The sequence below is a fragment of the Megascapheus bottae genome, chromosome 16 (genome assembly GCF_031878675.1).
Source record: "Megascapheus bottae isolate mThoBot1 chromosome 16, mThoBot2.hap1, whole genome shotgun sequence".
In the NCBI taxonomy this organism is placed as follows: domain Eukaryota; kingdom Metazoa; phylum Chordata; class Mammalia; order Rodentia; family Geomyidae; genus Megascapheus; species Megascapheus bottae.
Window position 1 is genome coordinate 53,761,366 of NC_143524.1, and position 13,587 is coordinate 53,774,952.

General features: G+C 39.9%; 1 protein-coding gene across 6 annotated transcripts in view; it reads right to left on the minus strand.

Moving 5' to 3' along the window:
* Sytl2 (synaptotagmin like 2) overlaps positions 1–13,587 on the minus strand; it is a 114,526-nt gene that overhangs the window by 22,743 nt on the left and 78,196 nt on the right. For 4 of the 6 annotated variants that reach the window (XM_090348554.1, XM_090348557.1, XM_090348553.1 and 1 more), the window contains exons 8-9: positions 4,825–8,655; positions 1,458–1,559 (exon numbers count right to left, since the gene is read on the minus strand). In XM_090348554.1, coding sequence (XP_090204680.1) covers positions 1,458–1,559; positions 4,825–8,655 — 3,933 coding nt within the window. The remainder of the gene's footprint in view (positions 1–1,457; positions 1,560–4,824; positions 8,656–13,587) is intronic. The other 2 variants (XM_090348559.1, XM_090348558.1) reach the window with 1 other exon arrangement.

Sequence of the window (13,587 nt, forward strand, 5' to 3'; positions counted from 1 at the left end):
TTGGAAGGGAGTGTGCAAGAATACCCGTCAGCTGATGGTTTTTTTTTTAACCCTACACACTCCTGAGTAGTTTAAATGGAAATCACCGCATGCTTCTAAAGGCAAGAGATTTGCTAAATTGAACAACTGATATTAAGGCTCTCCCCACCCTCACTCCACCCCTAGGGCTCATCACCAACATAAGGCAGAATAATTAGGGATGTCCAATGAAGGATTGACTGGCTTTCTCTGGAAGCACTCAGGTGGGTAGGGGGCTGACCACGTGTTGAGGCAGCTTTAGGAGGAGGAGAAGGTGGAAATGGGTGACCTTCAAGATCCTTCTAATTCTGAAATTTCAAGACCCTTGGGAGGGCTGGGACTGTATTCCAAAATGAGCAGATTGTCTTCAGAGCCTTGAGAGTCTCTGAATCTCAGATTTTTTTTTTATGGAGCAGTTTTTCTTTTTTGAATTAAACTCTGATTTCTTTCTATCATTTTTGGGGGGTAAATCTCCCCTGCAGATGTCTCAGAATGACTCCAAATCCAGCAATGGTCATTGAGTAATTCTATGCACTTGGCAAGTAGTTAACTTTTACGCAATACATTGTGATGATCTGTAATCACAGAAATACACATCATTGACTGCAACATAGTAAAGAACAAACCTCTAGAAGTCATGTTTGCTAAGTCTACTTGCCTGGCACATAATCTCTACATATATCATACTTTCTGTCTGCACATAAGAAATCCTTCACCGACTGAACCAATGGAAGCAGTTGCCAGTGAAGAAAAAGAAAACCTAAAGTATTGTGGGTTAGTCTTTGTGTCTGTAGTCCCAGTAACCAAAAGAAAAATATGTGGGTAGAAAAGACAGCCCTTGAACCAGGGACTAATTCCATTAATTCCACTTCATATTGCAAAATTCATTAGACACCCGACACTGTCGTATATATTACAGCCACTTCATAAATGCTGTTGGCAGTAGTCTGTTAATTTTGACTCCCAGGTATGCTGTGTGACAGCAAGACTTTACATCTCTGAGCTGCAGTTACAAGTTATACAACAGGGACAACAACAACTCATCTCTCCCTGGGTTGCTTGTTTTGATTAAATGAGGTCAACTGTGTAAAATTCTTAGACAAATTTGGGCAGATATTCAATTAAACTATTTGTAAATAGCACTAATTTCTCTACTACTAGCTACCACAATCCTTTAAAATTCATTGCACTTGAGTAAACACTCATTTCAATGCAAGGGGACCTAGGCTCTAATAATCAAACTTCATCCATCATCTTAAAAGCAAAGTTCAAGACCCTTAAGTGTGAGCCTCTTCAGCACACTTGGGAGAGGTTATTCTAAGTAGTGAACACCTGCATTTGGGTTTCAGTGCACGGCAACATGCAGTGAGACCACACAAGAGCACATAAGCAACTTGAAGCTCAGGAGAGGTATGGACGGGGGAAAACTTTATTCTCACTTGATGAATCTGATGAAATGTCTTCTAGACTTTTGGAAGGCATTTTTCTAGAAGCACTCTTTTCCAAAGTTTTCAAAACAGGACTGGGTTCTTCTTCTGAACCTGTTATAAGACAAAACCGGTGAATACTGCACAATACAAAAGGAAAAATAACCTTGTCATAACCAGTGAACATTGAGATAGTAGGCTGAAAAGAGAAATTAGGCTATAAGCCTCTCTACTTTGATTTACTTTTTAAATACTCCATGGAAGAAAAACATAAAAGTTTTGCACAATTAAAATTCTCTTTAAAATAATTTCCGTACTCAGGAAATATTTTCAAACATAAACGTTCAGAAACAAGATTACCACATTAATAGGAAAGTGTTTTCCTGATTGCTTGCACCTACCTATTTTAGGCACATGATTTATTTTGCACCAGTCATTGAGTCTTCCCACTTAATAGTCTAGCTTTTGAAGATAATAATGAAATGATTTTAGAAGCATTAAAAATGTTAGCTGAAAACCATAGAAGGCAGCATCCAGATGTGCAACATCTGTATATCATCTGGTGCACAGATGTGTGTCTTTCCAGAACAGTAGATGTAGGTTTCCTGGATTTCATGACTTTGTGACAATCTTAACCAAATGAGAGTAAAGAAATGGAGTAGTCAACTTTTTATTTAACCATGGCATTTTGAAGGACAAGGGAAAATCCTATCATTTATTAATGCTATTGTTCTATAATAAGATGTTTTTAACCAAAAAGAGGAAAAGAGATACATAGTTTTAGAATAGAGTAAGAACAGTCTTTAAATTAAATAGACTTATTTTTTAAATCTCTGAATTTTCTTTAATTTTTCTTTTTTTTGGCCATTCGTGGGGCCGAACTCAGGGCCTGAGCACTTTCCTTGGACTTTTCTCAAGGCTAGAGCTCTACCCTTGAGCCACAGCACCACTTCCAGCTTTTTTCTATGTATGTGGTGCCTAGGAATCAAACCCAGGTCTTTGTGCATGCCAGGCAAGCACTCTACCAGTAGGCCAAACTCCCAGCCCTAATTTTTCTTTTTAACAATGAAAACTCTTACCGTGGTTAGCCTGCTTTGAGTATAGACATTCAGTACTGTCTACTCTCTGTGCAATGACAATAGATACTTGAAAAGTATTTGTTGAATCCACGAATCATTCTATTAATACCACTTTTCTAAAAAATAATTTCCTGAAATGCATTCCAGTTCTGCTTATTGTTAATTATGCATGACATGGCAAATGGGTTCTTAGATGAGTTTGATTTGGGATGTTCAAGGTTAAACTTTAAGAGACATCTCAGCTGGGCGTAGTGCCTCACACCTGTAATCCTAGCTACTCAAGAGGCTGAGATCTGAAGATCAAGGTTCAAAGCCAGCCCGGCACAAAAGAACCTGCAACTTTTATCTCCAATTAATTCCTAGAAATCGAGAAGTGAGGCTTGGCTCAAGGGTAGAGTGGTAGCCTTGAGCTGAAGAACTCAGAGACAGCACCCAGGCCGAGTTCAAGCCCCACAAAAAAAAAAAAAGAGGAAGAGAGATATCTCAGAAATGTTAACATGCTAACAATGTCCATAGTCCTTCAGCATTTCCCAAAGAAGTTGACCATAGAAACCCTCTCTCTCCAAAGAGACACATTGAAGTCCTAGCTGGTGAAGAACTCAGCCATAAGTAAACATGTAAGATCGCTCATCAGAATTAAGGTAACTTTGTAGTAAGTTTCTTCCTTAATGTTCATTCTTCCTCTGACAACTTGTCCTAAAATAGTAATTTAGGTTAGAAGATAGGATAAGCACTGTATTATTTTATACCTTTCATTGGCTCATAATTTTAAATTATCTTCTCTGGCCTTGGTCTAGGTGATTTCTTATTTAGAAATGCTTTTGCTCTTTAATCAGCAATGCCTATAACACTACATACATTGGATGACAGTATCTATCTAGGACAAATTTGTAAAGCTCCTATGGGGGTTTATCCTAGTAACTCATGGGACAGGAATTAAGAGGATACCTCTTAATAGGGTTCATGTTTTGGTATCTTATTTCATTTTTATTTGTTTCAGAAGAGTAACATTTTGTGGCCAGGTACTGGTAGCTCATGCCAATAATCCTAGCTACTCAGGAAGCTGAGATCAGAGGACTGTGGTTCAAAGCCAGCCAGGGCAGGAAAGTCTGTGAGACTCTTATCTCCAATAAACTATTCAGAAAAAGTCAGAAGTGGTACGGTGGCTTAAGTGGGATAGTACTAGCCTTAAGAAATTGAGAGATAGTGCCCAGATCCTGCATTCACGCCCCAGGACTGACAAAAACCAACCAACAAACCAAAAAAAAGTAACATTTGTTAAAGGACTATATCTTGACTAATTAGGATTAAAGGTGGATTCTTTGCTCAGTGTTCAAGAGGAGACACTACAGCTACTTTCAAAAGTACTCAAAATCAGACACTCAACAAAGCTCATCTGATTTCATGGAAACTGTCATCTATTAATTTACAACAGCAGCTGTTGTGCAACTTTGGTTAAAATGTCCCAGCCAGAGAACATCCTATACCATTTCATCACTGTTCATTCAGGCAATTCCTTATTCTATTTCACTCTGGGATTTCTCTATAAAAAAGAAACAAACCCGAAAAACAAAACCAAAAATTCCAAGAGAGGATCGGAATAGCAAATGAAGTCAAGTTCTATGCTTTATAGTCTTAGGTCCATTTGGGTGAAAGTGAGTATGGATAAAGATCATTAACAACTTAGCTAAGCCAGAGAAATTCACCACACCCAGCAATTCATTAGATGGAATCAGGTGAATTCATCTGACCAAAGTCATATTCTAGAAGGGGAAAAGTCTGCAAATGTCTGAAAGTGAGAGAGAAGGAGTGGCATCAAAACAAACAAAAACATAGCACAAGTATTTGAGGGAAGGGAAGTTTTGCTTTATGTTTTGTCCTGGATATTTTTAGTCAAAATTGCAGTAAAGTGCTGCACTTAATTAGGGAATTTGTGCTCTTTGGTCTTACTTTCTTAACCCTGACTTAGAGATTTCACTCAATATTACCAGTTAAGAAGTTTCAATTATTTCCAGCACAGTTAAAGGTGCTTTCTAAACCCCAAAGATTATTTTATATACTGAAAATTCCACAGGTAAGTTATTGAGAAGTCAGGTTCAACTCTGAAACACAGCCTTGTAGGAAATCTGTTTCTGTGTAAATCATAGTTTTAAAATGAGAAAGGGTCAAAAGAACTAAAATGAGGTAAAGAAAGTAGCACTACTGAGATCATCAAGTTAACCCAATTTTTTAAAAGTATCCTTTACATAAGCACTTCATGAAGCATACTTATGAGCTAAAAAAAAACCCAAAATGCTCACTCAAAGTACTTCTCCAGCTTTCTGCATTAGAACTGGTGTTTCTATCTGAAAAATCAGAGTCAGAGAAATCGCCTTTTCCTTGCTGCTCATGCTCATCTTGTCTCTTATATGGAGATGCTAGGATCAATTCAACTGCATTTGTTTTTCTCGAGTTTTCTTTGCTTGTCAAGGGAGACACAGGTTGCTCGTTTCTGGGCCCACTAATGACTGCAGAAACCTCTTCAAAGCCAGGTTCCTGAAAAGGCCCTCTTCTCCCTGAAACATTGCTTTTCCTGTCCTTGCTCTCTGGGGGTGTAATATTTGTAGTAGCTCCTATTTCATAGTCCTTGTGAAGTTGTGAGGTTCCGAGGGCCTCTGTATCACTTGCAGAATCACCAAGATTTAACGGTAAACCAGCCTCAGCTTTAACTCCAACAAGTTCATCACATTGCTTGACTTGGGGGTCCAAAGCATTCGTTTTATCCTTTATGTTAGAGGCTCCCTGGTAAAAATGGAGCATTGCCCCTGAGATTGTGGGCTGCTCTGATCGTGCCAGCTCCTTCTCAGAAGAAGTCTCTTCCTCCACCAACATTCTGAGCAGATGAGGAGGAGCTTCAGCTAGTTCTTTAAGAAGTTTCTCAAGTCCAGTGTCAAAAGCACTCTCGGTGATTGTGGGAGCCTCTGTCTTTTCTACTGTTTCTTTTACCTCCTCAGGATGGATTTCAGAAGTGACATGCCTGTCGGCACTAGCTGTCATTTCTAATGAAGAAAGCATCTCCGGATCCTTTCCGTGTGTTGATGGGGAGGTTTCTAGGGTTTCCTGCAGGAGTTTTGCTAAGCCAGCACTGAATTCAAGGCAGTGCTCTGATTTGGGTTGAATAATTGTTTGCCTCACAATCTCTGCCACTTCCTGAGGTAGCTCTACGTCATTCTGAACCAAAGTAGAAATGGACGAATGAATGAGCTGTTCTGAGGGAGACACTGGGGTAGCTAAGTAAGACCTGAGTTCACAAGCTTTACCAGGAACTACTTGGGAGGAATTAGGAACCATGCTGTCCACTGTAAGCCTTGGTGGGGTCACTCCCAGAGGACTTGGGGAGCCACCTGCTAATTGTACTCCCTCAGGGAATCCTGCCTTCACTTCTCCAGGACCCACTGCATTCCCAGCTGGATAACTTAGGCAAGCCTCTTTTGATAGCCTCCATAATGTAGTATTCACTTCATCCAGTACAGGTTTGGGTAGAAGAATGACTTTCTCTATGGTCTCTGAAATTTCCCTTTGGGAGGCCAATGCCCTATCCTGGGAAACTAGATGAGCATCACAGGTCAAAGGCAAATCTTTTGGAGCGTTAGTCTCATCCACAAAAGAATGCTTTCTGAGAGGACAGGAAGCCTGCTCCAGCAGAGGAGGACCTTTCTCAGCCATCTGAAGCAAGCTTTCCCCGTGGAGCTGGCACATGCTACCAGCAGCCTTCTGGGTAATGGCAACATCTCCAAATGGCCCATCTTCTTCTGGAAAAGGAGCTATTAGCTCTCTCAAATAGGCTGAAATGTTGGGATCCTTCTTTGTTCCCTTTTCACAAAATCTTCCCCTATCAGGCTGAGGGTTGGTTTTAGCAGTAATAGGTTCCAACGTGTTTTGCAAGGGAGAGTATGAAGTTTCAGTTGCTTCTTTCAGAAGTTTGTCTAGACTAGCAGCCAAAGTGTCCTGTTTGAACTTTGGAGGGGCTACTGTTTTGTCTATATGTTCTTTGACAATCTCTTTAGCAGTGATCTCCTTGGGTCCTTTGGGATCCTCCTCAGAATGAGGATAATACACCTTCTGAGGCCATGTCCTATTTTCAGAATTATCTGGTTTGAGTTCATAATTTCCATCCAAAGGTTGGATTGGAGGCAATGAAGCTTTGGACAGCAGCTGCTGTAAACTGTCATTATAAGTGACTTTGTCATCAACGGACAAAACTCTCATTTTCACTATAGATTCTTCAGTCTCTTGAGTTGAGTCATTCCTTTCCTCCTTGATCACTGAAGTGAGCAACCATTCTGTATTCTTTTCCACATTTTCCTTGAATAGCTCATTTCCTGCCAAGTGATGAGTGGACATTCCTGATGATTTCAACAGGACTGTGGTTTCATCTGGTAGAACCTGGAGCGTGTACTTTGAGTTTACTTTCTTCATTTCCTCTCTTGCCATAAGGTTTTTATGGCTTAAAAGTGCTTCTGCTTCATGAACATTTTTTCCTGATGATTTAATGTCATTGAATTCTTTCTGTTTCTGGTTATTCAAAAGTATAGGGTTTGTGGAATTCGTAGGATTCTCAAAAGTATCCTTATTGTTTGCTCCTAAGTCCCAAAACTTTCTCAAATTCTCAAAGTGTGAGTGATGACAGACTTGCTCGGTATTGTGCTCATCTATTCTTTCCTTTAGGGACATCACTTTAAAGTTGGCATTTGATTCACCCATTGGAAGTCTCTTTTTCTCCAAAGAAGTCTGTCTTTCACTCTCAGTATTTGAGGGACTTGGCAGTGCTGGTAAAGTACTATCTCTTGTAGAACTCCAACTGTCTTCAACTGGAAATTGTTTTACAGGCTCATAAGCCTTTTTCTGAAACACAAACAGTTTTTCTGATTGGTCAGCTGAATGAGAGTCTTTGGATGGATCTGATATTTGAGGCCTGGGTTCGTCGGGTTGATTTGAGGAATAAAAACTGGAGAGATGGGGTATTTGGTCATCATCATCAAGCACCACTCGCTTGGCAATGATGTGACAATATTCATTTGTGTCCAGGGCCATACTCTGTGACTTCAAAGGTTGGTACATTTTAGTACAAGGGTGCTCCTGGCTACTTGAAGGTACAGGCTCTTTGTGAATTAACTTAGTCCCAGCTTTCTCTCCTTCCCAAAAAGATATTCTTTCGCTCACTCGTATGTATTTCTCTCTTTGTACTGGTTTCTTGTGACTCTCCCTTGCACCTTGCCATGCAGATCCACAGCGGGCAGCCCCAGGGGACATGCCCCTACTCTCTGTCTCTAAAGAAGCCACATGGATGGAACTATTTCCTTTTTTGCTTTTTATCTCTGCTTCCACATCGTCTTTCAAATTTGGTTTGTGGTCAATTGTCTCCAGGTTAAAATTCACTTCCGTGTTTTCTCTATTTTTTTCTTGAACAGGAAAGTTGAATTCTTCTTTGCCCAACCTGCCAATGTTCTTAGTGTTGCATGGAGCTTGTCCTTGAGTGTCAGATCCTCGGAGAATTCTGTGGGAGAACTTACTGGTTGCACTAGGTGCCCCATTTTCTTTTCCTGGGTTTATTGAATTTTGGCTACAGTTCACATTTTTACTTCTTTGGCTTTCAAATGGTACACACGCATCTTCCTCTGAGATGCCTTGCTGGGATAAATTCATAGATTTGGCTTTGTTATCCATGTCACTATCTTTGCAGTTTTCAGAAAACAGCCTATCTCCCTGGAATTGAAATATTAAGCCAGATCTCACAGGCTGCAAGGTAACTCTGGCAGGTGACAGGGCCTTTGTGCCGTTTTCTTTTAGACTGCCATCATCTGTCTCCATGGCAACAGTAGCCTTCAACGTTGAGTCTGTTTTTTCTTTGGACTCTATTCCTTGGGAATGTGGGAGGGATGAGTTATTGTCATCTGAATGAGAACTTCGGTTAAACCAGTCTAGAACTTTAGATATGGCATCATCAGTTGTCTTCCTGATCTCACTGACATCGGAACCAGAGCATGAGGATGTCTTAGCCGCAAACAGAGGGAGCTTACCTTGCTGATGGTCTCTTGAACTGTGATCCAGTACCTGAGACAGCTCAGGTCTGACATAAGGAGACAGTTCATCTGCAACATAGAGATGCTTTTGTGAGTAAGAAGAGAGAACATTTAAGCAATTATTCAGTCATTCACATTATCTTTTGTAAAAGGTATTCTCCTTTGCACTTTCTTTACCACTCTTTGTAGCCGTATTTTTCAGGGATTATGATCTCAGCCATTCTAAGGAGGTATTTACAAAAGGGACTCTATAGCAACTGTTAAAGTAAAGACAGGCAAGTGTAAATCCCTGGAAGTTGTGTGTAGACCTAGTTAGGTCATTTCTTTGAAATCCTTGGCTTCTTTTAAATATATATGTGGATTTTAGATTCTACTTCAAGTTATGCTTCAAATAGTAATATTCTCCAACCTTCAGATTTCTGTAAAGAATTTACATTCCAGGAAGACACAACTTTATGCTTTCCCTCATCCCCTGTCACATGACCTTAAACACTAGAAGGGGCTTATTACCAAGTATGAAGAGCACAGCCTTAAGTGATTTTAGGAGTTAGTAAAACAACTAAGACTGAACAATTCCTCTATAACATCTAAATGAGGATCATTTGCAATATTGCATCTTTTTTTTTTTTTTTTTTTTTTTTTTTTGCCAGTCCTGGGCTTGAGCTCAGGGCCTGAGCACTGTCCTTGGACTTTCTCAAGGCTAGAGCTCTACCACTTGAGCCTCAGCACCACTTCTGGCTTTTTTCTATGTATGTGGTACCGAGGAATCGAACCCGTGTCTTCATGCATGCTAGGCAAGCACTTTAACCACTAGGCCAAACTCCAGGCCCCGCAATATTGCATCTTATTCCTGATATAAGGAGCCAGCATTTCTGTACAGAGATTGCATAAAGACTCCAGTTGTTCCTATAGTTCATTTTACACACTGGGATTTTAGAACCCAGATTTAAACAAGCCCTCCATTGTGCCCCATTTCTTTTCTACCTTTTTTCCCCCTTTATTAGCTATTTCTGTGAACCCAGTGAACTAAACTGAGGACTGATGTAGAATGAGATTCCCTACCCTGCTTCCTGATATCAGCCAACCTAAAGCTAGGAGGCTAAAGAAGGACATTTACACTCTTTCTAAACCATCAGAAATGCAGAGTCCTTGTTGAGCCTGAAACCCAGTCATATAAAATATCTGAATCCAGGCATTGTGTTAACACCCATTGAGCATTTACTTAAGACTATAGTTAAAATATGGATGTTAGGGGGATAGGAGTGTGGCCTAGTGGTAGAGTGCTTGCCTAGCATGCACAAAGCCCTGGGTTTGATTTCTCAGTAATATACACAGAAAAAGCCAGCAGTGGAATGGTAGCAGTGGCTTAAGTAGTAGAATGCTAGCCTTAAGAAAGTTCAAGGACAATGCCCAGGCCCTGAATTCAAGCTTCTGGACTGGCAAAAAAAAGGGATGTTTTAATATTTCTCGTCTTTAAAGTGATATATGGGATATACGAACAGGCTCATTTCTAAAAAGTCTAGGCAATGTAAATGGAATTTATAAATAATATTTATACATATAGATTTTTGGAAGGATCTATAGCTAAGTGTTAGTAGTGGGAGTTCTTATGTTAAAAATAAAAAATATCTTTTTCTTGTTTTTTCTCAGTGTAAAACTGAATGTGATATTGGCATCTTGAAGCTTAGAACTAAAGATAAATCCTTATGATTCATACCCTTAAAGTTTAGATTTTTAGTCATAATCATTTTTTGTTTGTTTGAGGTTTATTTTTAAAATTAGGAATGGATATCAGTGGCTTACATTTATAATCCTAAGTACTCAGGAGTCTGGGACTTAGAGGATTCAGATTCCAAGCCAGCTCAAAAATCCATCTCCAGTTTAGCTAGCAAAAACTGCCAGGTACTGATCTTAGGGCTTGAACTAAGGGCTTCACACATTTGATCAGATTTCTTGCTCAAAGCTAGCTCTGTAATACTTGAACCAGGTTTCCAGTCCTCACTTTTTGGGCTGGTCCTGGGGCTTGAATGCAGAACCTGGGAGCTGTCCCCGAGCATTTATGCTCAAGGATAGCACTATACCACTTGAGTCTCAGCTTCACTCCAGATTTTTACTACTTACTTGAAGATAATAATCTCCCAGACTTTCCTTCCCAGGCTTTGAGCCATGATCCTCAGATCTCAGCTTCCATCAGCTAAGATTAGACATGAGCCATCAGCACCCAGCAGTTTTGCTAGCTAAATTGGAGATAGATTTTTGAGCTGACTTGGAACCTGAATCCTCTAATTTTCAGCCTCCTGAGTAGTTAGGATTATAGATGTGAACCACTGATATCCAGCCCTAATTTTTAAAAAATATTCCACATCAAAGGGGAAAAGGCAGGCATTAATGAATAAATGTGTTGTTAAGTTCTTTTATAACAGAAGGGCTGTTAGCCAAATGAACTGCTTTAGCTGATGCTTCCTCCTAAATTCAATAACTTTTTTTTTGTTTTTTTCCAGTCCTGGGCTTGAGCTCAGGGCCTGAGCACTGTCCTTGGATTTTTCTCAAGGCTAGAGCTCTACCACTTGAGCCTCAGCACCACTTCTGGCTTTTTCTTTTATATATATATATATATATTATTGTATTTAATAAAAGGGTTACATAATATTTGCCAGATAGAAGGTGCATTAATTCACATACATTGATACCTTTCCACATGTCTTGGTCCCCATTACCCACCCCCGACCCCTCTCTTGGTTTTCCCCCCTTCCCTGTCCAATTTCAAGTAACCAAATACAAATATATCCAATATATCAGATAACAAAGTGAGATATTGTGACAATATGAGATAACAAAGGAACAGCAAAAGAGATGAGAGATAACATAGCACCTTAAGGACAGCAATCATTCATTATATGGCTTTTGTTTCAATATCCTAGAGGTCCATTCAATTAGCTTCATACTATATCGCCTTATGTATAAAGTTTTTGCTCTATTGCAAATCTTTGCTATTAGAGCCCAAGGTTTCTACTGGTTATGATGAATGAGGAAACCATTGAGCTTAAGTTCCTTTGAGCCTGGCTTACTTCGCTTAATATGATTTTTTTCTAAGTCTTTCCATTTCCTAACAAATGGGGCGATGTCATTTTTTCTGACTTCTGGCTTTTTCTAAGTATGTGGTACCAAGGAATTGAACCTGGGTCTTTGTGCATGCTAGGCAAGCACTCTACCACTAGGCCAAACTCCTGGCCAATGAGTTTTTTTTGCCAGTTGTGGGCTTGAACTCAGGACCTGAGAACTGTCCTTGGGTTTCTTCAAGGCTAGAGCTTTACCACTTGAGCCACAGCACCACTTTCGCCTTTTTTTTTTCTATGTATGTGGTACTGAGGAATTGAACCCTGGTCTTTGTGCATGCTAGGCAAGTACTATACCACTAGGCCAAATTCCTGGCCCCTCAATAACTTTTTAATTGAGTTTTAAAACTCACCCAACAGAGGACAATCTGTGAACTTTGGCCTTATTTCTGAGAAGAGTTTTATTGTACTAGCAGTAGATTTGTGATTGGTAAGTCTGAGGTCTGAGGTATGATAGTAAAGTAAAATATGAGTAAAAAATTGAACTAAAATATGATTTAGGGCAATAGATCTAAATGCCAGCACTGCATTTGACAAGTCTTTCTGAATATTTAAAATTTCAGGGAGCAAAACCCTGTTATTGGTTTCCATCAAAGTAGAAGTACTTGTTCTCTGAATGAGACAACTTTTGCCTGTTTTGGGAATGGGGTTGTTGAACTTTGGATTATGTTTGCCAGTGGTTGAACTAGTGAGTAAATGGAAGAAATTACAATAACCTTGTTTCAATGATAGGTATTTTGTAAAAATCAGAAATGTTTCTTTCAGTTGGCTAGATGTGTCAAGGCACAGACAAGTATTTTGCTTTTCTCACTGGCTATACGATAATAGAAAAGGGGCACAAGGAAAAAAAAAAACTCTTCCCTTTACTCTATTAAAGGTTTGGTCCAGAAATCTTTCTTTTCTTTTTTTTTTTTTTTCCAGTCCTGGGGCTTGAACTCAGGGCCTAGGCACCATCCCCAAGCTCAACTTAGCAGTCTATCACTTGAGCCACAGTGCCCCTTCTGGCTTTGTCTGTGTATGTGGTACTAAGGAATCAAACCCAGGACTTCATGCATGTGAGCACTGTACCACTGAGCAACCTTCCCAGCCCTGGTCTGACAGTTTTTAAGCAGTGTTCTTGCCTACTCTGTAAACACAACTTTGTAGTGGACATCCTCTTCAAAGGGGAACACTCCTTCTTACATTGTATCACATTGTAGGACTTACTTATGGCAGACCTGTGCAAACCTTCAGCTGGGATGGGCTGTTTAGTAGCCCCTCTCCCAAATATAGGATCTGAAACAAACACTACACCAGTAATGACCACCTAAACTGCACACACAGTGTCTAGTTCTAGATTTGTGGTGTATACGTTTATGGGTTGCTGTGCAGGGAAGAATCAGTGACCTGATGGAGTCTATTTTGCTGTTTGTGGAGGGCTGACTATTGCTAAGTCCAACAGCTTTTCATTTAGGGTGAGTGGTATGCAACCTGATGAGAACAGGGAGGCAGTGAAGATGCAAGCTTTCCTAGTAGTGGAGCAAACAGGTTTTGTATCTTATTTTTAATCAGATGTAAAATTTGTGCATGGCTTTCTTGTTGTTGTTGTTGCTGCTGTTTAGCAATGGTCTGAAATGAACATGTGAGGAAGTCTCAGCGTTCTCAAGCTGTCTTTTCAGAGGCAGGCAGGCAGGAAGTGAGAGCTGACTGGCTTACCCTGCCGAAAAGAACCTGTCCTTCATAATCCTTGCCACATCTCTCAGTCTTCCACACAGACAAGCTACATGGTTGTCTTCTAGTAATTCACTGTGATTTATAATACACCAGTGGTATCCTCATATTGTGTGTTTTGTCAACCTTTTACATGACTGTACTAAACATATTTGCTGGCTAATGCAGGGATCTG